This window comes from Mytilus trossulus, chromosome 2 (genome assembly GCF_036588685.1).
Source record: "Mytilus trossulus isolate FHL-02 chromosome 2, PNRI_Mtr1.1.1.hap1, whole genome shotgun sequence".
Classification (NCBI taxonomy): Eukaryota; Metazoa; Mollusca; class Bivalvia; order Mytilida; family Mytilidae; genus Mytilus; species Mytilus trossulus.
Genome location: NC_086374.1, coordinates 78,506,540 through 78,531,451, shown reverse-complemented (window position 1 = coordinate 78,531,451; position 24,912 = coordinate 78,506,540). Strand labels below are relative to the sequence as shown.

Genomic DNA, 24,912 nt, shown 5'->3' with positions numbered 1-24,912 from the left:
CGTGGTTTTGCTGAAGTCTGAATATAAGCCTATAGAAAATTTATCATTCGTTGAACATTTAATTTCGTGGTTCACCTGTACCCACGAAATCCACGAAAATTGGTACAAAACAAATAATAGTGAATCCACAGTAATACACAACTCACCTAGACTTATTGATATATAACTACAGTTTAATATTGCTACAATACAACTGTTGTAATAAACCATGATTAATTACATTTTTATGTGATAAAACATAATTTTTATACATCTTTTTGCTCTTTTCTTTCAGGTATTACCGGAGTATCCCAGGATAAATGGAATAGAATTAAATGGAACTGCATTTGCTGATATCCTGATGGTTTTGGAATTTTTGCATAATTTTTCAGATGCTCTTGGTTTTGGTATGTACAATTAGATTTTTAATTTAAATCTTTGTAATAGGAGGTCTGCTAGATTTTGGTAAGTGCTTTGCTGTAATTATTCTGTATGTTGGCTATTTGTATGTAGTATAATAACTTTGTGCTATTTTGGATTTCATAATTTTTATCCTGATGGGTTTTTATACAATTTAAAGCATGGGTAATTTTACCAATTAGATTATGAATATCATCAGAAAGGTGCACAATATTTGTGCTGAAGATAATATAACATAAAGATGCAATAGTTGTGCTAACCTTGACTTACTTTTAGTAGAAAGTGATACCTTGCCAACACTGAGGACACTTCAGGAGGCTGTTATTGGTAAAAATGAGGAAGATATGGAAGACTATATAGCTCTGACTTCACATCTCACTAGATATGCTGTAATGGATCCTGGGGTTCCAAATCCTAAGGAGGTAAGAACAGTTACAATACACTGGGCAAAATGTGTAATATAATTTACATCTTCATGATGTTTCAAAATTTATATTTAAAAAGTCATTTCTAGTTATATCTATAACGCAGCCCCTCACACACAGATTCACTGATGCCTAATTTGCAGCATAACAGGAAAATAACAATATGGTGTAACAAATTGAATGTTGCATGATTTAAGGGAAATTTAGGGGATTCGCTTGCTTGAAAAATATAAAAAAAAGAAATTTGTGGTAATTCTCTTGGCTTCAAATGCTGCATGCTTATAAGTGATGCATCAGTGTTAGTTTTAAAAACACAAAATATAGTTTCAGCTGACAAAATATAACTTTTAAATTGAAAACTTATTTAGCAATAAAAAAAAGGTAAGAGCATATAGGTTTAAAATAGTTATGTGAGTAAATAAGTTAAATGATTAATAATTTCAAATTGAATATTTTGAGCTATCCTATTCTATGACTACCATTAGATGATAATTATTATTTTAGGCAGTAACAAAGCTAGGACAGAAGATTATAGATGTTGATGTTAGTGATGGTGTTGTATCTGAGGTTCTGTGTATCTTCATCACTGCAAGGAATGGTAAACCAAATGAGGTAACTGTGCGAGACCAAAAATCTCTAATACCAAACAGTGATATTTAATGTCTCTAAATATAGAAATAATTGAAACTTTTCTGCTGGGTGTTTCAGATTTAAGTGTTTGATTATTTTTTTCATTACATCTGCTTCAACATACAGGGTATTTCACAAAAATAACATTTTCATTTCTCACCAGTTTTGAAAGTGATTTTAAAAACTTTAAAAGATTTTCAATGTAAAGTGAAATAAATACTTCTATGATATGATTAAAATTAAAAACTGAAGCTTTTAAATGTTTAATGATGGAAAGAAATTTCAGCAGATACCCATGTTTCACCAATCAATGCACAATTTTTTGTACCAAAAAATGGCTTTGTTTGTATTTCAAAATCTCTTAAACAAAAAAAGCTGAATTATTAAAGTAAAAGTATGTTGACTTCTTTCAGATGAGTGATTGGTTACAAGAGAAACCCTTAGAATCACTTCATCAAAACCAAAGAGCTTCAATCTTGGCCTTCCTTTGTAATGAGTTGTTATGTGGGAAATCTATTTCAAGGTGAGTGTATACAGAAAATAGAGGTACACATTTTATTCTAATGATTTTAAATGATAAACCTTCCTAGTGTCATCAGTCTGCATGGTTACCATTTAAGTATTTGAATGGTGATAGTGTGAAATACTATAGGATTAAACACATTCTTTCTAGAGGTTATTGATGTGTAAACTGGGGAGATTAACTCACAAACTGAATAAAAGTCCTTTGGACTTTTTGTCAAGTTTGTGAGTTAGAGATCCGGTTTACACATCAATAACCTCTAGAAAAAATGTGTTTAATCCTGTAAACCGGATCTCTAACTCACAAATTTGACATAAAAGTCCAAAGGACTTTTATTCAGTTTGTGAGTTAATCGCCCCAGTTTACACATCAATAACCTCTAGAAAAAATGTGTTTAATCTTTATAATTTTTCAGCCAAACCTACGCGATTATTAATTTACATTATTACTTTGATGGCTACTATAAGTACCATCAAAAGCACAATGGCATGTTGTAAATAAGGAGTATGCCGCCATCTTGACTTTCTAAAAAACTGAAATGTTTCGATAAATGCAACAGAATCTAAAATAAACTAGCACCTACCTCAAAACCTTTCTTTTGATTAGATACTATCCGAATTTGAAGCGTACAAGTAACGAAATAATCTTCCGTCTGAAAGTTTTCAATCGTATGACGTCGTGTTATGCCATGATGTAAATTCGCCAAATCATTCGTGAAATTGCCCAGAATTTTATTTAAATTTTATTTTTATACATTTTCGAAGCTTTAGTGCATTTCTTTTATTTCTTTTTTTTGTTATATATGCATTAGAATATAAACAACTGTTATGCAATATTGTTTTATAATAATCTCAACTTGCTGAAAATCCCAGTATTCCTGCAAGAATGTGAATCGCCCATGAATAGGTTACAAAAGTTGTTTCGGAAACATGGTTTATTGAAGTGTAAACCAAGAAAAAAATTCTAATTGACCAATCCAATTTAAGTATTTATAGATATGCAAATGATATAAGAATTATTAATAGATATAAGAAGATGTGGTATAAGTGTCAATGAGACAACTCTTCATTCAAGTCAAACAATATAAAAGTAAACCATTATAGACATTTAATTAAGGCAGATGCAAGAACAAGCAAATAACTAGCTTTAATTGAAACTAACCAATATGTTTTGAAAGATAAAGATTAAAGAAGAAATTGATGGGAAAGTAATGTATTTAAGAGAAAAATGAACTATTGACATCGTTTTGTATTGTTTCATTTTCATCTTTAATCTTAGAAACTACCTTGAAAAAAAACTTTGAAAGAATAATGTTTGGAATAAAATGGCATGAAAAATTTGACTGCAATCTTAAGAAATACTTGCTTGTTTGGTGATATTTCATGTACTGTACTTGAAATGATAATGCAGTCAATAAAAAAATCTATGTTAGTTTTTGTTGCAAATTTGCAATATGGATCTCCTTGGAACAGTTTTATATTTTAAATATTTAAATGCCTTACGAGAGTAACTAGTAATGCAGGTACTGAAGTTTAGTCAGTATTATCAGCATAGATGTGAGATCAGTGACTTAAACTCGTGATAAGTTGTTAAGGTTATCGAAAGTTTCTTTACACTGTTTAAATGAAATTTTGTATTTTTCAGTGAAATAGAGAAGAATTTAGATCACATGGGTGACATTCGAAGAGACAAATGGGTAATAGAAGGACAACTAAGAAGGTCAGTTAATACTTTATATCAGAAATCAAGTTTTACATCTTGTTTAATATTTTTGACTCGTATAATGATGAATAGAGATAGGAAAATTACTATCTAAGGTGTGTGGTCTAAGTAACAAGTTGAAATAAAATTTAAAAAAAACCCAACAACTATTATATGTGTTATCAACAGTTTGATATTATTAGTAAAGTACACTATAAGAATGGAGGGTTTATATTTTTTTTCTTTTGTCTGAATAAAGACAATGTCATACAATAAACAGCCATACACATATACTATACTTAAATGTACTCTTGATGAATATAAGCCAGATGAAATTGGCATAGATAAATTTTTACTGATTTTAAACTTTACACAGTTTAACATGTAATTTGCCTTTTACAAGTCTACAGTATATATATATACAGATAGGAAATTGTATATCAGTACATTTAATTGTATGACTTAGTAAAAATAAAATGATTACAATAGTCTAAAATTGTGTTTGAAGGTTGAGAGTAAAACAAGGAAAAAAGTTGCGGTCGCCCACTAAGCTAGTGAGAGAAGATGATAACTCAGTCCTGACAAAGGATGGCGACGACAGTATTCTAACTTGTCAAGATGGTGAGGAGAGTATGAGTGTTAGTAAAAGAGGTAGTGATGACGAAGAGGAAAAAGATGATGAAAGTGGAAATGAATATGATGAAAATCAGTCTGTAAAAGACAATGAAGAGGAGGTGGTAAGTCTATATTCTTCAATGTAAGATCCTGGTTAATCTTGTCTCTTGGCCTTTTATTTCTTTTTATATACATGTTTACAGGAAGTATTATGGTATACTGTTGTTTCGATTTTAGAAGTAAAGCAATAGTCTTTTAGTTAATTATATTGAGTTTCTGTATCAGTTTATTATGGTATATTGCAGGAAGATGAGAATCTTAGTTTTGAAGAATGTGAGAAAAAGATTGAGAAGTTACAAAAGGTAGGACATTATAATTTGTGTCTACTTCAGCAGTTCAAAATGCTTAGATACACAGATTATTAGATAAACATACTAGAGATAATTCACTGTAAGAATAAATAATTTGTTGTTCTCTTCAGAAAGACTGTTGAGAAATCGTATAAAAAAGAGGTATATGCTGTCATTCTGCAAAAAAACAGTTATACAGACATTTTTTCTCAATGCCTTTAAATATTGAGCTGACTTTTATGCACTACTTTGGGGCATTATAATATCTGTCTGTCTGTCTGTTGGTCCATCTGTTTTCTGTATGTCCCACTTCAGGTAAAAGTTTTTGGTCAAAGTAACTTAGTTCACATGTACCTTTTAACTTTAATGCAAATTTAGTTTTGACCCCAATTTCATGGTCCACTAAACATAGAAAATAAAAGTGTGAGATGGGCAACTGTGTACTATGGACAAATTCTTGTTAGTATGTGATTATTCTAAGATGAGTTACAGATCGAGATCAAGTGTGGTTCCGCACCACCAATGATTTTTGCTGACATTACAGATTTCAAACTTTGAAAAATTCGTGAAACTAAATAAAGTTTGAGTTTGTTCTGTAATGTTTAGTGAGAACATTATTCTTTAAAGGTTTGCTTTTTTTTTTAGACGGCACTTTTGTTTTTGCACTATAACTTTAGTTTAAGTAAATTGAAATCTATAAAATTTAAACACTAAGGTTTATGACCACAAAAGGGAGGTTGGGATTGATTTTGGGAGTTTTGTGTCAACTATTTAATCACAATCCAAATTCAGAGCTGTATAAAGCTTGAATGTTGTGTCCATACTTGCCCCAACTGTTCAGGGTTTGAACTCTGTGGTCGTATAAAACTGCGTCCCTGCAGAGCATCTGGTTAATATTTGATACATTATATATACGCTATTTTTAAACTTAAATAAATAAATTTGGTGTATTTACTGTCTTCTGATTGGTAAAAAGTATTACTTTTATTTTCAATATTGTCAATTTGCCCACTGTGACGTTGTGTATTCATACACCAACATGTGTGTACGTTGTTATTGTTAATATGAATAATACAAAAAGTTCTTTGAGCCTTATTTTTGATAGAAATTTATTTATAATGAATGGCAATAATTTATTTTGAATTTATTGAACCATAAAATTAATTTTTGACTCTTTACATTTTACATAGTCTGCTTCGCAGATTATTCAATGTGCAGAGTCAAAAATTAATTTTATGGTTCAATAATTACAAAATAAATTAATGCCATTCATTAAATGTTTTACCTACTGAATCAATCCCTACAGAGAGTGTGACACACAGTATTAATATTTTAGCAGTGTTACAGCTAATTTCCTAATGCATGTAAAACAGAACTTTCGTTGGCTTGCTTGATTTGCTTGTATAATTGTTAATACAAGCTTTGTAAATAAGATTGACATCTTTAAACAATATATATAGGCATAGTTTTACCTGTATATATAATATTTGAATTTAATTGGGTGTTATCCTAATGATTATACATTATAAAAACAAAGCAAGCAAGCTAACTTAAGTCTTGCTCTACATGCTTTAGAAAATTAGCTGACATCTTTAAACAATATATATAGGCATAGTTTTACCTGTATATATAATATTTGAATTTAATTGGGTGTTATCCTAATGATACATTATAAAAACAAAGCAAGCAAGCTAACTTAAGTCTTGCTCTACATGCTTTAGAAAATTAGCTGTAAAAGATAACATATTTATGTATTTCAGCAACATGCTCAACATAGAGCAAAAGTGTTCAAAGCATCTCATAGAGTTCGTGCAATAACATTAGGACAAGATAGATACAAAAGACGATATTGGGTGCTGCCCAAAGCAGGAGGAGTTTATGTGGAAGGATTAGAATCTGGTCATTTTGAAGAAACAAACACAAAAATGGATTGTGAAATTAAATCAGAATCGACAAGCATGGCAGTGGAAGATACAAAAGCAAACATTAAAGATATTAAGGAAGAAAATGAATCATCTTCTTCAAAGCTGCAGAAATTAAAAAGCTCAGAAAATTCAAGTTTAGGATCTTCAGAAGTATCTGATAATGTGAATATTAAACAGGAAAGTAGTGATTTCTCAGGAAAAAAAGATAATGAAGCTGAAAACACAAATTCAGATGTAGAAATGAAATCCTGCAATGGTGAAATTTCTACTTCAGCAGATAATAGTGCAATAAGTTTACAAACAGAATCAAAAAATATTTTCTTACAAAGTCCTACTTCAAATAAATTGAGTGACTTGTGCAATTTATCTTCAGTAAAGTCCGAGCGGACTGAGGACTCTAATCTTATCATACCACATGCTCATTCGTCACCATTGATTACTCCATACTTACCATCTCCATTCAATATGTTCTTCAACTCATTTTCAAATCAAACAACTGAATCAAATGCTAGTCCACTGCCAGCCCACCAACATCCAAAATCATCTTCCACTGACTCAAAGTCAAGCTTTCTCAGTATTGACACTCTACTTAAGAAGGAAAAGGAACCAGTAAAAACATCATCATCATCAAATATATTCAGTACTTTTTCGTTAGCCCAAGATCAAATTACATCAAATGACGATCAGAAGCCATGGTTTAGTATATTACCAAGAATGCCTTGTGAAGATTTATCAGTGGCTCAGGTCACATCACAATTGGGAATGCATGGTTCTTATAATTCACTTCCGTTTTTCTCACCATTAACTGTTAGTGCCTTTCCCATACAAAGTCCAGCTTTTTCATCATTCCAAATAGGACAGTTAACAAATTCAAATCAGGATGAGGGTGAAATAAAACAGAATTTGGATATCTCAGAGACAAATAATTCTTTCAAAATTCCTAATACACCAAAGATGGAACCAAATACTCCAAGCTTTTTTGATCCAGGAGAAATTAATACTTATGATGAACCTCAACCCATTGAAAAAGGTGAGTGAAATTATCAAGTCAATATTTATTTCCTTTGTTGTATATGGATAACATGGATAATGATAGTGGACCTTGAAATGCTCATATTGTGGAAAAAACAAAATTAAAATCTCAAATAATGAAATGATACTGTTTAAAACATTTATAAAATGATATTTGAGATATCTATAATTATCGCTATTTTATGCATTTTTCGTTTGATCTTTTTTTGTGATAATTTTCATATCATGCTACTCGCTTGAGATGGAATAATTATCACTAGAAACTAAGGAGGCCACATGGCGTTGCTAACGAAATTGACATGAACATGATGAAATTGACAACGTCGTCATAGGTAAAATAGCGATAAATAGATTATCATTGGTCATCTCAACTCGCTTGCTTTTCTCACTTTCGCTGTACCAGCTCAAGCGAGAAAAATTAATCTCGTTGAGATGATCAACGATAATCTATAATTATAAGAGCAATGTCTTGGGAGACTGAAATGATATTTCTACTTGATTAAAAAAATATCCAAATAATTGCTTTCTGACAGAGAGAAAATATACTTGGGGCCGGGAACATTTGAACACTTTAATTTTATTATCTTGTAAAATGTAATGTCAATCCTTTTTGATTTTGGTTCAATTTGACTAGAAATGACAGAAGGCTGGTGGAGAGTTATAGATCAGAATCAAGTAAAGGAGTTGATGAGATGTTGTCATCCCAGGGGAGTTCGAGAGAAGAATCTTCAAAAAACATTGCAGAAATTTCAAGAATATGCTTGTGAATCCTGTAGCAAAGGAGATAAACAGAGTAAGTATTTCTGAGGTCTACACAATTATCTAAAAAAAATATGGGTAAAGGGATGTATGACATTAAGATAGCAACTTACCAACATATTACAACCACATTCACATAAGTTCTTCAATAAAAGACAGATTGACAATAACAAATATAAACTCAATATTCCCTGAGACTCTTAGACCAGAACAGAATAGATTTAACAGACACATTCAGAGATCTACTTCCTACATATATGTTTCACAGACTTTAGTTTTACAGAGCTCAGTTTTCTGTAACTACAACTGTAAAACTTGGTATATGGATGGATGTATTAAAATCAAATCTCTGTTTTTTACCCAATAGATATGATAAGATTTTATTTTATAAAAATCTTATATGATTTTTTTTCTCACATTTATAAGAGTGTATGCAGAATTTGAACACCACAAAATAAAGTGCAATAACAATGAAAATACAATTTGTTCTGAATCCAGGAAAAATGGTACTTGCAAAAATATTTATATCTTGTTTTATAATCATGCGAACCTTTTTCTTAGTTGTATCCCTTGAAGCATCTGACTCCTCTGATTCTGAAGAGGAAAATAAAGAAACTAATGAAGACAAAAAAGAAGACAATAATGAGGATGAGAAACAAGAAAAAAGAAAGAAGAAAAAGAGGAAAGAATCTGAGGAATCAGTTATAGATCATGCTCACCAGGTTGAACTGACTGTGCTGGATACAGTGGAAAATCTGGAGGAAAGGGTGGCATCTGCTAGTCTACAAGTTAAAGTAAGGTTTTATACTTCAAATTTACAATTTCACTAAACTTTATATAATATGTGACTTGCTATTTCCCATCTACAATTTTAAACATATCCTTATTTTGAAATATTTGACATTATGAAATGAGCATATTTTTTGTCCAGAATTGTTCACAGAAGCAAGTCTATCATATTATCTTCATCTCAATTTATCATTTAAACATGTAATAGATTTATCTATTTATTACCAACTATTTATGACAGCACTGCTTCCAGTGGCAGATCCAGGAAGGGATTTCTTGGGGTTGAAACCCTCCCATTATTCTGTGTTAGAACTGCCCCTAGCTTCCAAAATCTTCAGTTATCTTTTACTTTCCCAGAATTGATTTTATTTCTGGACAATCAATCAGTCCTTTTGAAGAAAGTATATTCTTGTTTGTTAATATTTTATAAAAGGTAAATTTCTGAAGAAAATAAAAGTGTTTTGAAATTAAAATATTTTTTCTGACTAAAGTTTTATTGCAGAAGTGATGACTTCTTAACAAACTTTAGTCCATTGATAAGCCACACTTTTTATCATGCATTTGTCAATTTAAAGAAATTGTATAAAAGTTCTTCTTGTTCTTTTCTGACAAATTCCTTGCCGAAGGTCTCCTTCGTGTTGGTAACCTGGCATGTAGGTAAAAGGCATTATTAAGAAGGGATATTCTAATATTAAGATGAAATAACAAAAATCAAACCTCAGAATGGTTAACAATATGTTGTACCGGGTATGTAGATATGTTTTAATAAGTTTATATGCATCTGAGTATGTGTTATAGCTGTGACCACATTTTTATAGCTGCACTTGTGAAGATTTGTTTTACAGATAGGATCATCTGTAATAATGTTTGATTGTTACAAGTAAATGTTCATCTGAAATATTTCATATGGATAGGTCTTATTGTGCTTAAAAACATCTGAAATATGTCATATGGATAGGTCTTATTGTGCTAAAAAATGAGGGATGAAAAACACCAGAGGGACAGTCTAACTCATAAATCTAAAATTAAACTGACAACGCCTGGCTAAAAAGGAAAGAAGACGAAACAGACAAACAATAAAACACATGACACAACATAGAAAACTAAAGAATAAGCAACACAAACCCCATATATATATATATAATATTAGATCAACATTAATTTATTTATACTCCACTCATAATATCTAGAATTGTATACTTATTTAAAATGTTATAGGGATGGAAAGTTCCACAAAGAATCTCAGACGAATCTGATATAACGCTGGTAGATAGATTCCATGAAAATCTCAAAGAGAATGAAAAATATCCTCTAGATGTTGCCAGGGAAAAATTAATCAACCTTGAGCCAAACATAGAAAGACGATATCTTAAACCTCCATTGTGTAAAAAGTAAGTTAACTAATTTCAAGGAATAGTGAAATACTATTTCCAACTAATTCATTAAGGGGCAATTTCTGTCTTATCATGCAAACAGTGATGTGTTTTACAGAGTAATATTGCCTGAAACTGCCCCTTATATCTGTGATTCTAAATTATCTTAATTTTATAAAAAGACATACAACAGTCTTCAAACCACAACATAGAAACTAAAAACTTAGCGACATGAACCCCACCACAAACTATGGATGATCTTAAGGTGGTGGCTCAAAAGGGTAAGAAGAACCTGATCAGTTTATTTGTGGAACCCCGTCATATTGTGCGTGTTAGTAAAAAAAGGAAAAATTTTAACATACAGACATCTATGATGAATTCCTGCAGTTGATTGTTTTATAATAATATGGAAAGCTAGATTCACAAATCGTTTATGTTTTATTGAATGATGCATTAAGATATTTTTGATAATTGATGTTGATTTTTTTTGCAGTCAGCAGATAAATATGGCTAACATATCTGCATCTAGTTTCAACGATGGGCATGATTCTAGTCATTGTGATGAAAATGGAGATGAAGATGAGGAGGAACAACCTAGTACTCCAGCTCCTGTACCCTCTGGTCTTCTAACTTGGAGGAATGCTGTGGCTTTGTCTAAATCTCCTGCTCAGTTGACTTTATGTGTTTATCAGCTTAATAATGCAATATCATGGGAAAAGTCCATCATGAAAGTGGTAAGTGAATTATATTGTAAAGATGAATAACATAGAGGTTATTTTCAATTCATTGATGTAGAATATGGGTAGCCAAGATCAAAGTTGACAACAAGAGCAAGAAATATTTGACCTAACCTAATAGTTTCAAGTTAATTATCTCCCCCTTCTTTTAAGTAGCATGTCAGGATTAAGAAGTAGATGTGTTAATGTTTTATGAAGTCGATTATGTCAAGTTAATCATCTGCCTTCCTTTAAGTAGCATATCAGGATAAAGGAGAAGATGTGTTAATGTCTTATGAAGTCCATTATGTCAAGTTAATTATCTCCCTTCCTTTGAGTAGCATATCAGGATAAAGGAGAAGATGTGTTAATGTCTTATGAAGTCCATTATGCCAAGTTAATTATCTCCCTTCCTTCAAGTAGCATATCAGGATAAAGGAGAAGATGTGTTGATTGTCTAATGAAGTCCATTATGTCAAGTTAATTATCTCCCTTCCTTTAAGTAGCATATCAGGATAAAGGAGAAGATGTGTTGATTGTCTCATGAAGTCCATTATGTCAAGTTAATTATCTCCCTTCCTTTAAGTAGCATATCAGGATAAAGGAGAAGATGTGTTGATTGTCTAATGAAGTCCATTATGCCAAGTTAATTATCTCCCTTCCTTTAAGTAGCATATCAGGATAAAGGAGAAGATGTGTTGATTGTCTCATGAAGTCCATTATGCCAAGTTAATTATCTCCCTTCCTTTAAGTAGCATATCAGGATAAAGGAGAAGATGTGTTGATTATCTAATGAAGTCCATTATGCCAAGTTAATTATCTCCCTTCCTTTGAGTAGCATATCAGGATAAAGGAGAAGATGTGTTGATTGTCTAATGAAGTCCATCATGTCAAGTTAATTATCTCCCTTCCTTTGAGTAGCATATCAGGATAAAGGAGAAGATGTGTTGATTGTCTAATGAAGTCCATTATGTCAAGTTAATTATCTCCCTTCCTTTAAGTAGCATATCAGGATAAAGGAGAAGATGTGTTGATTGTCTCATGAAGTCCATTATGTCAAGTTAGTTATCTCCCCTTCCTTTAAGTAGCATATCAGGATAAAGGAGAAGATGTGTTGATTGTCTTATGAAGTCCATTATGCCAAGTTAATTATCTCCCTTCCTTTAAGTAGCATATCAGGATAAAGGAGAAGATGGGTTGATTGTCTCATGAAGTCCATTATGCCAAGTTAATTATCTCCCTTCCTTTGAGTAGCATATCAGGATAAAGGAGAAGATGTGTTGATTGTCTCATGAAGTCCATTATGTCAAGTTAATTATCTCCCTTCCTTTGAGTAGCATATCAGGATAAAGGAGAAGATGTGTTGATTGTCTCATGAAGTCCATTATGCCAAGTTAATTATCTCCCTTCCTTTGAGTAGCATATCAGGATAAAGGAGAAGATGGGTTGATTGTCTAATGAAGTCCATTATGTCAAGTTAATTATCTCCCTTCCTTTAAGTAGCATATCAGGATAAAGGGGAGGATGTGTTGATTGTCTCATGAAGTCCATTATGCCAAGTTAATTATCTCCCTTCCTTTGAGTAGCATATCAGGATAAAGGAGAAGATGTGTTGATTGTCTAATGAAGTCCATTATGCCAAGTTAATTATCTCCCTTCCTTTGAGTAGCATATCAGGATAAAGGAGAAGATGTGTTGATTGTCTCATGAAGTCCATTATGCCATATCAGGATAAAGGAGAAGATGTGTTGATTGTCTAATGAAGTCCATTATGCCAAGTTAATTATCTCCCTTCCTTTGAGTAGCATATCAGGATAAAGGAGAGGATGTGTTGATTGTCTCATGAAGTCCATTATGCCAAGTTAATTATCTCCCTTCCTTTGAGTAGCATATCAGGATAAAGGAGAAGATGTGTTGATTGTCTAATGAAGTCCATTATGCCAAGTTAATTATCTCCCTTCCTTTGAGTAGCATATCAGGATAAAGGAGAAGATGTGTTGATTGTCTAATGAAGTCCATTATGCCAAGTTAATTATCTCCCTTCCTTTGAGTAGCATATCATGATAAAGGAGAAGATGTGTTGATTGTCTAATGAAGTCCATTATGTCAAGTTAATTATCTCCCTTCCTTTAAGTAGCATATCAGGATAAAGGAGAAGATGTGTTGATTGTCTAATGAAGTCCATTATGTCAAGTTAATTATCTCCCTTCCTTTAAGTAGCATATCAGGATAAAGGAGAAGATGTGTTGATTGTCTAATGAAGTCCATTATGCCAAGTTAATTATCTCCCTTCCTTTAAGTAGCATATCAGGATAAAGGAGAAGATGTGTTGATTGTCTAATGAAGTCCATTATGTCAAGTTAATTATCTCCCTTCCTTTAAGTAGCATATCAGGATAAAGGAGAAGATGTGTTGATTGTCTAATGAAGTCCATTATGCCAAGTTAATTATCTCCCTTCCTTTGAGTAGCATATCAGGATAAAGGAGAAGATGTGTTGATTGTCTAATGAAGTCCATTATGCCAAGTTAATTATCTCCCTTCCTTTGAGTAGCATATCAGGATAAAGGAGAAGATGTGTTGATTGTCTAATGAAGTCCATTATGTCAAGTTAATTATCTCCCTTCCTTTAAGTAGCATATCAGGATAAAGGAGAAGATGTGTTGATGGTCTCATGAAGTCCATTATGTCAAGTTAATTATCTCCCTTCCTTTAAGTAGCATATCAGGATAAAGGAGAAGATGTGTTGATTGTCTAATGAAGTCCATTATGTCAAGTTAATTATCTCCCTTCCTTTAAGTAGCATATCAGGATAAAGGAGAAGATGTGTTGATTGTCTCATGAAGTCCATTATGCCAAGTTAATTATCTCCCTTCCTTTTAGTAGCATATCAGGATAAAGGAGAAGATGTGTTGATTGTCTCATGAAGTCCATTATGCCAAGTTAATTATTTCCCTTCCTTTGAGTAGCATATCAGGATAAAGGAGAAGATGTGTTGATTGTCTAATGAAGTCCATTATGCCAAGTTAATTATCTCCCTTCCTTCAAGTAGCATATCAGGATAAAGGAGAAGATGTGTTGATTGTCTCATGAAGTCCATTATGCCAAGTTAATTATCTCCCTTCCTTTGAGTAGCATATCAGGATAAAGGAGAAGATGTGTTGATTGTCTAATGAAGTCCATTATGTCAAGTTAATTATCTCCCTTCCTTTAAGTAGCATATCAGGATAAAGGAGAAGATGTGTTGATTGTCTCATGAAGTCCATTATGCAAAGTTAATTATCTCCCTTCCTTTTAGTAGCATATCAGGATAAAGGAGAAGATGTGTTGATTGTCTCATGAAGTCCATTATGTCAAGTTAATTATCTCCCTTCCTTTAAGTAGCATATCAGGATAAAGGAGAAGATGTGTTGATTGTCTAATGAAGTCCATTATGCCAAGTTAATTATCTCCCTTCCTTTGAGTAGCATATCAGGATAAAGGAGAAGATGTGTTGATTGTCTAATGAAGTCCATTATGCCAAGTTAATTATCTCCCTTCCTTTGAGTAGCATATCAGGATAAAGGAGAAGATGTGTTGATTGTCTAATGAAGTCCATTATGTCATGTTAATTATCTCCCTTCCTTTAAGTAGCATATCAGGATAAAGGAGAAGATGTGTTGATTGTCTCATGAAGTCCATTATGTCAAGTTAATTATCTCCCTTCCTTTAAGTAGCATATCAGGATAAAGGAGAAGATGTGTTGATTGTCTAATGAAGTCCATTATGTCAAGTTAATTATCTCCCTTCCTTTGAGTAGCATATCAGGATAAAGGAGAAGATGTGTTGATTGTCTCATGAAGTCCATTATGCCAAGTTAATTATCTCCCTTCCTTTTAGTAGCATATCAGGATAAAGGAGAAGATGTGTTGATTGTCTCATAAAGTCCATTATGCCAAGTTAATTATTTCCCTTCCTTTGAGTAGCATATCAGGATAAAGGAGAAGATGTGTTGATTGTCTAATGAAGTCCATTATGCCAAGTTAATTATCTCCCTTCCTTCAAATAGCATATCAGGATAAAGGAGAAGATGTGTTGATTGTCTCATGAAGTCCATTATGCCAAGTTAATTATCTCCCTTCCTTTGAGTAGCATATCAGGATAAAGGAGAAGATGTGTTGATTGTCTAATGAAGTCCATTATGTCAAGTTAATTATCTCCCTTCCTTTAAGTAGCATATCAGGATAAAGGAGAAGATGTGTTGATTGTCTCATGAAGTCCATTATGCAAAGTTAATTATCTCCCTTCCTTTTAGTAGCATATCAGGATAAAGGAGAAGATGTGTTGATTGTCTAATGAAGTCCATTATGTCAAGTTAATTATCTCCCTTCCTTTAAGTAGCATATCAGGATAAAGGAGAAGATGTGTTGATTGTCTAATGAAGTCCATTATGCCAAGTTAATTATCTCCCTTCCTTTGAGTAGCATATCAGGATAAAGGAGAAGATGTGTTGATTGTCTAATGAAGTCCATTATGTCAAGTTAATTATCTCCCTTCCTTTAAGTGGCATATCAGGATAAAGACGAAGATGTGTTGATTGTCTCATGAAGTCCATTATGCCAAGTTAATTATCTCCCTTCCTTTAAGTAGCATATCAGGATAAAGGAGAAGATGTGTTGATTGTCTAATGAAGTCCATTATGCCAAGTTAATTATCTCCCTTCCTTTAAGTAGCATATCAGGATAAAGGAGAAGATGTGTTGATTGTCTAATGAAGTCCATTATGTCAAGTTAATTATCTCCCTTCCTTTAAGTAGCATATCAGGATAAAGGAGAGGATGTGTTGATTGTCTCATGAAGTCCATCATGTCAAGTTAATTATCGTCCTTCCTTTGAGTGGCATATCAGGATAAAGGAGAAGATGTGTTGATTGTCTAATGAAGTCCATTATGCCAAGTTAATTATCTCCCTTCCTTCAAGTAGCATATCAGGATAAAGGAGAAGATGTGTTGATTGTCTAATGAAGTCCATTATGTCAAGTTAATTATCTCCCCTTCCTTCAAGTAGCATGTTTGGATAAAGGCCCAAGGTTCCTGATATGGGACAGGTGCAAAAATGAGGAGAGGGGTTAAACATGTTTTATGAGATCTCAACACAACTTTACCTCTAGCCAATGTGGTTTAGAAAAAATACACAGCAATAAGTAAATTAAAACTCAGTTTGAAAGAAGTTTGAGTACAATGTTAAATAAGGTAACAGAAGAAACTTATCAAAATGATAATGATGAACATAAATTTACAAGGAACTTCTAGCAGTTACTGACATGCCAGCTATGTGGTATGTGTAGCATGTTCTACTACATTTGTGTCACAATGACATATTTTAATTCATTAATTAAAGGTCCAAATGTTTAAAGTCACCCCAGGTTGTTTGCATTTTAAAAGCCATCATTATCATGAAAAATATTAGAATTGTTCTTTTTTCTTTAGTTATGTCAGATCTGCCGTAAAGACGATAATGAAGCAGAATTATTGTTATGTGATGGCTGTGATAAAGGTTACCATACATACTGTTTTAAGGTTAGTTTTTATAACTTTGGTTTCTGAAAAAAATACCTTTTCTTTAATAACGAGAATGTTTTATTTAGGAGAAGAGTGCATATTTAACTATAAAAGATTCAATTCCTTGGTAGGAAATTAAAAACATTTAGGAAAAATTGTAAAACTATAAGCAACCAACCATCATTTTCCCTACTATAAACAGGGAAATTTAGGTGGATGTTTTATTTTCACTATTTTGGCGGTAAGAGTTGAAAAGTGAAAATTAAATGACTGCGAATATTTCCAAATGATTTATGAAAAAAAACTTATATAAAGAACATGACCGGGACATGAGTAATTTCATGGTTTACAGTAATTGACATGGTTCAAGCTCTAATAGACAACCAAGTGTATCAAATTCCTGAACTTGTTTGGTGCTTTAACACCCAAGAAATGTCAGTGAGGGATTATAGATAAACTGAATGACTTTATATTTCAGCCAAAGATGGATAACATACCAGATGGTGATTGGTACTGCTATGCTTGTATATCTAAGGTAATTATGTTTGTATATCTAAGGTAATTTATCAACTATTCAAGTCAGATACTTAACATATACTTTGGATTAATTTATTTTCGTGGGTACCAATTTTCATGGTTTCAAGAATACTTGCATATTCATGGATATTAAATATAATGTTTTGGTGAAGTATGTATATGTTCCGGACCATATGAGTATTTGGACCATACGCGTATGGTCATGACCATATGCGAATACTCATATGGTCTGACCATACGCGTATGGTCGGTATTATACTCGTTTGGTTATTAACGGGCCGGGCCATATGAGTATTTGGACCATATAGGTATTAAGTTTCAATAATACACAAACTTTATCTAAAAAAAAACAATGATGGTTACATGACAATGTAATAATTTCATAATTCAAATACTACGTAAATATCAGATAGTGATGCCATAGATAGTTTTCATCGTTAATTATATTCTTTCATGTAGGATTGGGATGACATTAACTCCCACACAGTATCATAGCTTTTTTGCATTTACAGGTCTTTGTTGTGCACGATCTTTTTTATTTACACTTTTTGTTTGCGAGTGAAAGGCTAGCTTTTTGTACATAGCTGCGTACAGTGATACAGATTCTTGGGCCATTCCGACATGTCTACGGTGTTTTTAAGAAGCTCTAGATCTCAAATATCGTAACATGACGGCAATACACCATATTTACAAGACAACTTAAATAGAGTGTTATTTTGCAGTGACTTCTTGTGTGACAGTTCATTAAGAAGTTTTAGGAATTTATTTTTTTAAGTCTACATATTGCCATTCACTGGTAATAAAAAAATCGGTAATGATCATAGGTAATGACCATCGGTATAAAATGTGTTTATTATAGTTTTGACAAGTAAGTAAAATTAACTATGTGAAACTTCTAATTTTTATTAAGCTAAACTTTTTTATTATAACATAATAATAAAATTATACTTATTTGATCGTGTCTTTTTAATGAACAGTCATACCATATACAGAGTTTAGAAGCATTAAAAGTAAACTGTAACAGAGCGTTAATTACCCCGACCATATGAGTATATACCAATACGGTCATGACCATACGCGTATGGTCCAAATACTCATATGGTCCGGAACATATACATTCCTTTAGAAAATTTGTAATTCATTGAACAGTTATAAATTCGTGGTTCTGCTGTACCCACGAAATCCACTAAAATTGGTATTTAACGAATTTAACTGAATTCATAGTATTTAAAGAGATTTGTTCTATTGATATTGGTACACCTACATTATTTGTAAAGCATCCAAATTTTAAAAATTAGATACATATTTCAACAGTATCCAAATCTTTGTAATTAAACAAACTTCACTTGATATGAGTTTGCACCAAGGGACAAGAGTCAGTTAATCTGCTGTAAACTAGTTCTGTCATGAAATAATAGACAGAAGTAATGAATACAACACCAATGAAGAAAAGAAGAGAAATGTTGCTGTAACAGTAACCTTAAAAATGTATTGATCATTTTACAACAATCTTCATCATTCATTTTCAAAAGTAAAACATTTTGATAATAGATATACAGTATAAGGTCAATGTCAGAAAAATACAAACTTTTTGTGTATGAGGCTGAGAAACTGGGGGAGGGCAAAGTTACAGCGAGCACTTACATAGTTTTGTGCTGAATTAAATAAAGTTTTATTTTTTTATCACATTGACCTAATATTGTTTTTATACTGCAACTTAAACTAATACATTGCTTGCTATTAAAATTGTAACACAAATCACAAACTTATTTTCATCCTTTAATGAACCCCTGATTGTGGGGAAAGTGTTCCATAATGAAATTGACATTGGACAAAATATAGCTGTGTTACTATATTTAGGAAATAAACACAACTAGCTGCAGTATAAAATGAAATGGTGGTATACTTTAAATCGTTACATGATTCCAGTCTTGATAATTTCATATCAATTTTTGCATCCATACACCTCTGTCCATGAGTGTGAGCTATTTCCTCAGTAATTTGATTCTGCTTTGAACAACTTTAAAATCAAAAGCTATCTTGACAATCTAGAGGTCATTTGGGTGATGCCACATTGACATATACCTCACACCTCTCTCTTATTATTCTAAATATTTAACTCATCACCACATCTCAGACTTTAATTCACAGTCAGATTTCTTGAAAATAACTCATCACAGCAACCAGGCATAATTTTTGTACAGCAAACATAAGTTTTGCCTACAAAAGACCTGTCAGTGAAATTGAATCGAGAATTCCAAAAAAAGTTTTGCTTAATTCAGCTAAAATATAGTTTTGAATATAAAGATAAATTTTGTCTGAAATTATTTGACCTTTTCTTATACAGGCCACAGGTGAACCTTGCTGTATAGTATGTGGAAGAAAAAATGGGAAGATAATTGAATGTGATCATTGTCCAAGAGCAATACATATAGACTGTTTAGATCCACCATTACCTCGGATGCCCAGAAAATATGCTTGCCCGTCTTGTATTTCAAATCAGGTATACTATTTTTTTTTTATTTTTCACCCTGTATCTTTGAAGGCAAAAGCCAGTCTAGCAACTGCCCCCATAAACTAAAATGTCCTGCAATAAAGAATTGAAAGTTGTAAAACTCCTATGCTTTCTACAACCTATTTTAATGACAAGTATGTTGTAAACAAAGGATATCTCTCATTATGTAAGATCACAATTTTAACCAATGTTTTAAATACTTTAAGGGAATGAAAAAGAAACAGAAAAGAAGTCCAAAGAAACGTAGAGAAAGTTTTGTCCGCAGAGAACGAAAAGATTCTGAGACCTCAATGAAAACGGTTGAAATACCAGTTGAAAAGAAACGTGGTAAAAATGTTGAAAAACTAAGAACAGCCGAGCAATCAGACAACATGACAGCATGCAGGTTGGTAAAATTTTTCAAATGTTCAAGGATTTAAAGGAATTAAATTTATTCTCAAATTGTGAAACAGACTATTTCCAAATCCTTTGATGGTCGAATAATGCTCTGTATTTTTATGAATTATTCAATCCTTTTATGATTCTTCTGTGAACAATATAGAAATTCATATGTCTACTATAACTTGTATTTCCCATTACAAATGTGGTAATGACCTTTCATTAACTTGAGAAATAGAAATAAGTATTGATTAGCTTTGGTCTTTGAATATTTCATAAAAAGAACTAGTTTTTGAAAGCAATTAAGACATTGATGAGTTGAACTAAGTTCATTAGAAATCTGAGTTACGGTAAAATATCTGTTATTATCTCAATTAAAATCTGTTAACTAGTATATTTCAAAGTACCCCCTAAAAAATAAACCTGCATTAATCCTGAATTGTTTGAAAAATTTGATATATTCAATTATGCATCAAAATTATCATGAGCTTCCCTACTTTCTTAAACAAATTATTGATTGAAAAACCTGTCTTTTCAATTGTTTTTCATTGAAAGGCATTCATGGCTTACAAAACAGCTGTATAAGTTCTTTGTTTGGTTGTAGATTGGTATTGACAGAAATGGAGAAACATGAAGATGGATGGCCATTCCTAAAACCAGTCAATTTTAAGCAGTTTCCAACTTACAAAAAATATATAAAAAATCCAATGGATTTCACTACAATGAAAAACAAACTCAGGGATAGCTTGTAAGTTTAAACTTATTTTAATACCAATACTGGTGAAGCTACTTAAGACTTTCTAAACTCATTAGGGCTCTACAAATTTTGGACAAAGGAATATTTTTGTAAGTGACTAAGTCTGACATCAGATTTCTATGAATCAGAGAAAGGAATTTCCTTATTGGTTTTGATTTGAGAGTAAGGACATGCATTTTAGATCAAGGTCAAAGTTATTAAATATGGACTGATATAAGTTCAGAAAAGATTGTTACTCTAGAGCCTTGCATGGGATTGGAACCCAACTTAAATATATGATCACATAATTATAATTGATTGGAAATCATTTTGAAATGAAGGTCACAGTTATTAAAAATAGACTGAAATTAGAGATAAAATTTGAAGTTTGGTGACTAAGTTATATTGCTTCATATCTTGCATCTAGAAATGAGAATTGATTTAGGACATCACTTTATTGTGAACTTTGCATTTCTAGCTGTTCTTGCATATGGAGTATATATTTGTCTGATGTGGTCTATATTTTGTTAAGATCTGTTTATTAAACAAAGATGCAAAATGTTTTGGCAAGTATTGAAAAATCTTCCATCATCAGAATGAGCTATACAGCCTTCATTAAGTTTCAAGATGATACATCTTTTCAGGGCAGTAATCATTTTTCTTCATTTTTATTGAATCAAATTTCATCTGTATTTTTTTTTTACAGGTATAAAACTAGAGGTGACTTTGCATCTGATACCAGACTTGTGTTCAATAACTGTATGATTTTTAACGAAGATGAATCAGATGTTGGAAAAGCTGGTCACACAATGAGGAAATATTTTGAACAGAGATGGAAAGATCTATTGTTATCATCTGATTCTACAGAGCAGCCCTCTGTTGGAGAAGATTGAAATTCATAAACAAATAATGCTAGGCACATTCTTTATTATGTAAATAGTCTATTTAATGTTCCATGCTAGTGTTCAATTTATTTTGTCAAATGATTGTATTTATTGTATGATGGGTATCTGGATACTGCCTTTTATTATATAAGAATATATATATATATATAAGAACATGTCTACCTGTGTTGTGATAAGTGTTTTATTAAACTGTTGTTATTCTTTACAAAAGGGGTGTGTCAGTACATACACTGCCTGTAGCTTAAAAGTACATTTGTAAACAAGAGGATATTAAACTATTATGTAGAATATTTTTGAAATGTTAAATCTCAAAAGTTGAAAACATCTTTTTTTAATATATAATTAAAACAACTGCCGCTGGCTCTTTAATTGTCATTTGTCAGAACAAGAGTCATATTTAAATGTTTCTGGTACAAATGGTACATGTACTTGAAATTTTTATGGTTTTATGTTTTTATTTTAAATATTTTTATGGCAGATCTAAGATCTCTTTGCCAAAGTGTATATGATCTTTTGGTGTCACTTGACATCTGTCCTCCATTGACCTTTGGAACATCTTCTGAATAGATGTAGCAAACTAAGGACAAATATGGCAAAAAATGTTCTTATTGATTTATAAACATAATTCTGATTTTATAACAAAGAATGATGTCATTGTAAAAAAAGGCTTTACCAATGATCTTCTTTGATTCTCTTATCTAATTGTAAATAAATACAGATAGGTCTTTGCAAAATATATTTAAATAGGAGCCTATCCGCCAACCAATATGTCTGCTGTCTCAAATCAAGTAGCTGTAACTAAATAAGTATTGATAATCACAGTCCAACTGTTTGAATGTATAGCATAGGATGAAGTTTTACATAAGAGTCTATGGGATGTAAATATATAGAAAACTATTCAAATATTCTTTTTGATCAAGCAATAGAAAAGAAATTACAAAACAGAGTTTTTTTTTTGTTTAAAATATGTAAAAAATCTTCTAAAGAATCATTCATGAGTCAAAATCTAACAGGTAGAAAATGATCCTTGTGGGTGGTACTTACAGCTGATTTTACCTCTAGTATTGGCCCCCTTGCACTAAGGCAAGTTTAATCAGAATCAGATCATTAATACTAGTATGAAGTATCCATCCATTAACAGGCACTTTTTATTATAATATTGTCTGTAATATGTGACATTCTTTATAAAAGAAGATGATTTTAAAACAATTGAGAAATTTATCCTGTATCACATTTTTACAGTTTGCATGCTAGTCTGTTCAATTTATAAAGTTACTCCTAAAAAATATTTAATACATAGATAAAAATTGTTGAGCAATTTATTAACAGTAAGCATAAGTGGTAAAATACTCTGTAATTGAATGACTGTCTTATGATAAATATGTCATTTGGAAATATATAAAGTCTCAATGAAAGAGGAGCACATCACACCAAATCATGATAAAACAGATCCTGTTTATCCTTTAACTTTACTATGAAGACATTATAACACAGATTTAGAGACTATTATTTTTCGGATATTATCTACCAATTCCTTAACCTTGCATCCTCTTTCTAAAGAACAGTAAGATCCCATGGTATATTCTTAATATCAACCAAGTGTACAATAAGATGTATTATTTAATAACAATTGTGGCATTTGTGCATATTTCTTTGATGAATTAAGAAATAAAGAGAAATACTTAAAATGTTTTAATCATATATATTTTTACTGAAATGTTAGAATAGTCAGATCTAGTCAGCACGGTCTAAATTCCTAGATGAGAAGCAAATGCCTGTACTATGATAAAAATAAGGAGATTTCAAATGAAGTGGATGCAAGCAGTAAGGGACCAACATGAGAAAACTTTTACTGTAAAAATTGGCTATGCAAAAGCCCTGATATGAAAGTGTAAAAAAACAACAACCACGAAACTACAGGCTTCAGACTTGGAACAGAAACACAAAAAACGTGGTGGGGTTAAACATATTTGTGAGCACTTTACCCTCCCCTTGACATGGGACAGTGCAGTTACAGTACAACATAAGAATTCGAAACACATGGTTAGATTCAGCATATCAAAGAACCCCAAGAATTCAAATAAAGTTCATTTTGGACCCTTTAGACCTCAATGTGGACCAATGTGATAACTGGGCCCAAACATCAGAAATCTAAATACATGGTTAGATTAAGCATATATCAAAGAACCCCATGTATACAATTTATGTTGAAATCAAACAAAGTTTAATTTTGGACCCCAATTTTGATCAACTTGAAAACTGGGCCTATAATCAAAAATCTAAATACATAGTTAGATTAAGCATATCAAAGAACCCCAAGGATTCAGTTTTTGTTGATATCAAACAAAGTTTGATTTTGGACCACGATTTGGACCTACTTGAAAACTGGGCCCATAATAAAATTCTTACATGTTTAGATTCAGCATATCAAAGAACCCCAAGAATTCAATTTTTGTTGAAATCAAACAAAGTTTAATTTTGGACCAACTTGAAAACTGGGCCCATAATAAAATTCTTACATGTTTAGATTCAGCATATCAAAGAACCCCAAGAATTCAATTGTTGTTGAAATCAAACAAAGTTTAATTTTGGACCCCAATTTGGACCAACTTGAAAACTGGGCCAATAACCAACCAGATGCTTCGCAGGGCGTAGCTTTATACGACCGCAGAGGTTGAACCCTGAACGGTTGGGGCAAGTATGGACACAACATTCAAGCTGGATTCAGCTCTAAATTTGGATTGATTAAATAGTCGACACAGGATAGGTTTCTGACACAGAATGCATGTGTTCTAATGAACTTAAAATTTTTGTTTTCTCTTAGAGCAATTCACTATGCTGTTCAATATGAATCCTCTCAAAAAAATGTTTGAAGAAATTTTCTTTTTATTTATGAAATTTCAAATGAGAAAAATTGAACCCAATTTTTTAATCACATCCCCCTTTCCCTTATTCCAAAACTAATCTCAATTAAAATATTCTAATGGAGTTTGCAACAATAACTACTCATTTAAATACATCATAAAATATTAAGATGTAAAAAAACTGCTTGTTATCACTGAATGGT

The 24,912-nt window shown here is 31.8% G+C and overlaps 1 protein-coding gene across 1 annotated transcript in view; it reads left to right on the top strand.

Moving 5' to 3' along the window:
• LOC134706012 (bromodomain adjacent to zinc finger domain protein 2B-like) overlaps positions 1-23,541 on the top strand; it is a 49,834-nt gene extending 26,293 nt beyond the window's left edge. The window contains exons 17-34 of the mRNA XM_063564725.1: positions 275-386; positions 676-821; positions 1,329-1,436; positions 1,868-1,977; positions 3,622-3,696; positions 4,187-4,415; positions 4,599-4,655; positions 6,404-7,598; positions 8,235-8,393; positions 8,921-9,153; positions 10,367-10,539; positions 11,015-11,255; positions 16,703-16,792; positions 17,253-17,309; positions 19,659-19,814; positions 20,033-20,211; positions 20,809-20,952; positions 21,647-23,541. Coding sequence (XP_063420795.1) covers positions 275-386; positions 676-821; positions 1,329-1,436; positions 1,868-1,977; positions 3,622-3,696; positions 4,187-4,415; positions 4,599-4,655; positions 6,404-7,598; positions 8,235-8,393; positions 8,921-9,153; positions 10,367-10,539; positions 11,015-11,255; positions 16,703-16,792; positions 17,253-17,309; positions 19,659-19,814; positions 20,033-20,211; positions 20,809-20,952; positions 21,647-21,833 — 3,651 coding nt within the window. The 3' untranslated portion in view covers positions 21,834-23,541. The remainder of the gene's footprint in view (positions 1-274; positions 387-675; positions 822-1,328; positions 1,437-1,867; positions 1,978-3,621; positions 3,697-4,186; positions 4,416-4,598; positions 4,656-6,403; positions 7,599-8,234; positions 8,394-8,920; positions 9,154-10,366; positions 10,540-11,014; positions 11,256-16,702; positions 16,793-17,252; positions 17,310-19,658; positions 19,815-20,032; positions 20,212-20,808; positions 20,953-21,646) is intronic.
• The last annotated feature ends 1,371 nt before the right edge of the window (positions 23,542-24,912 follow it).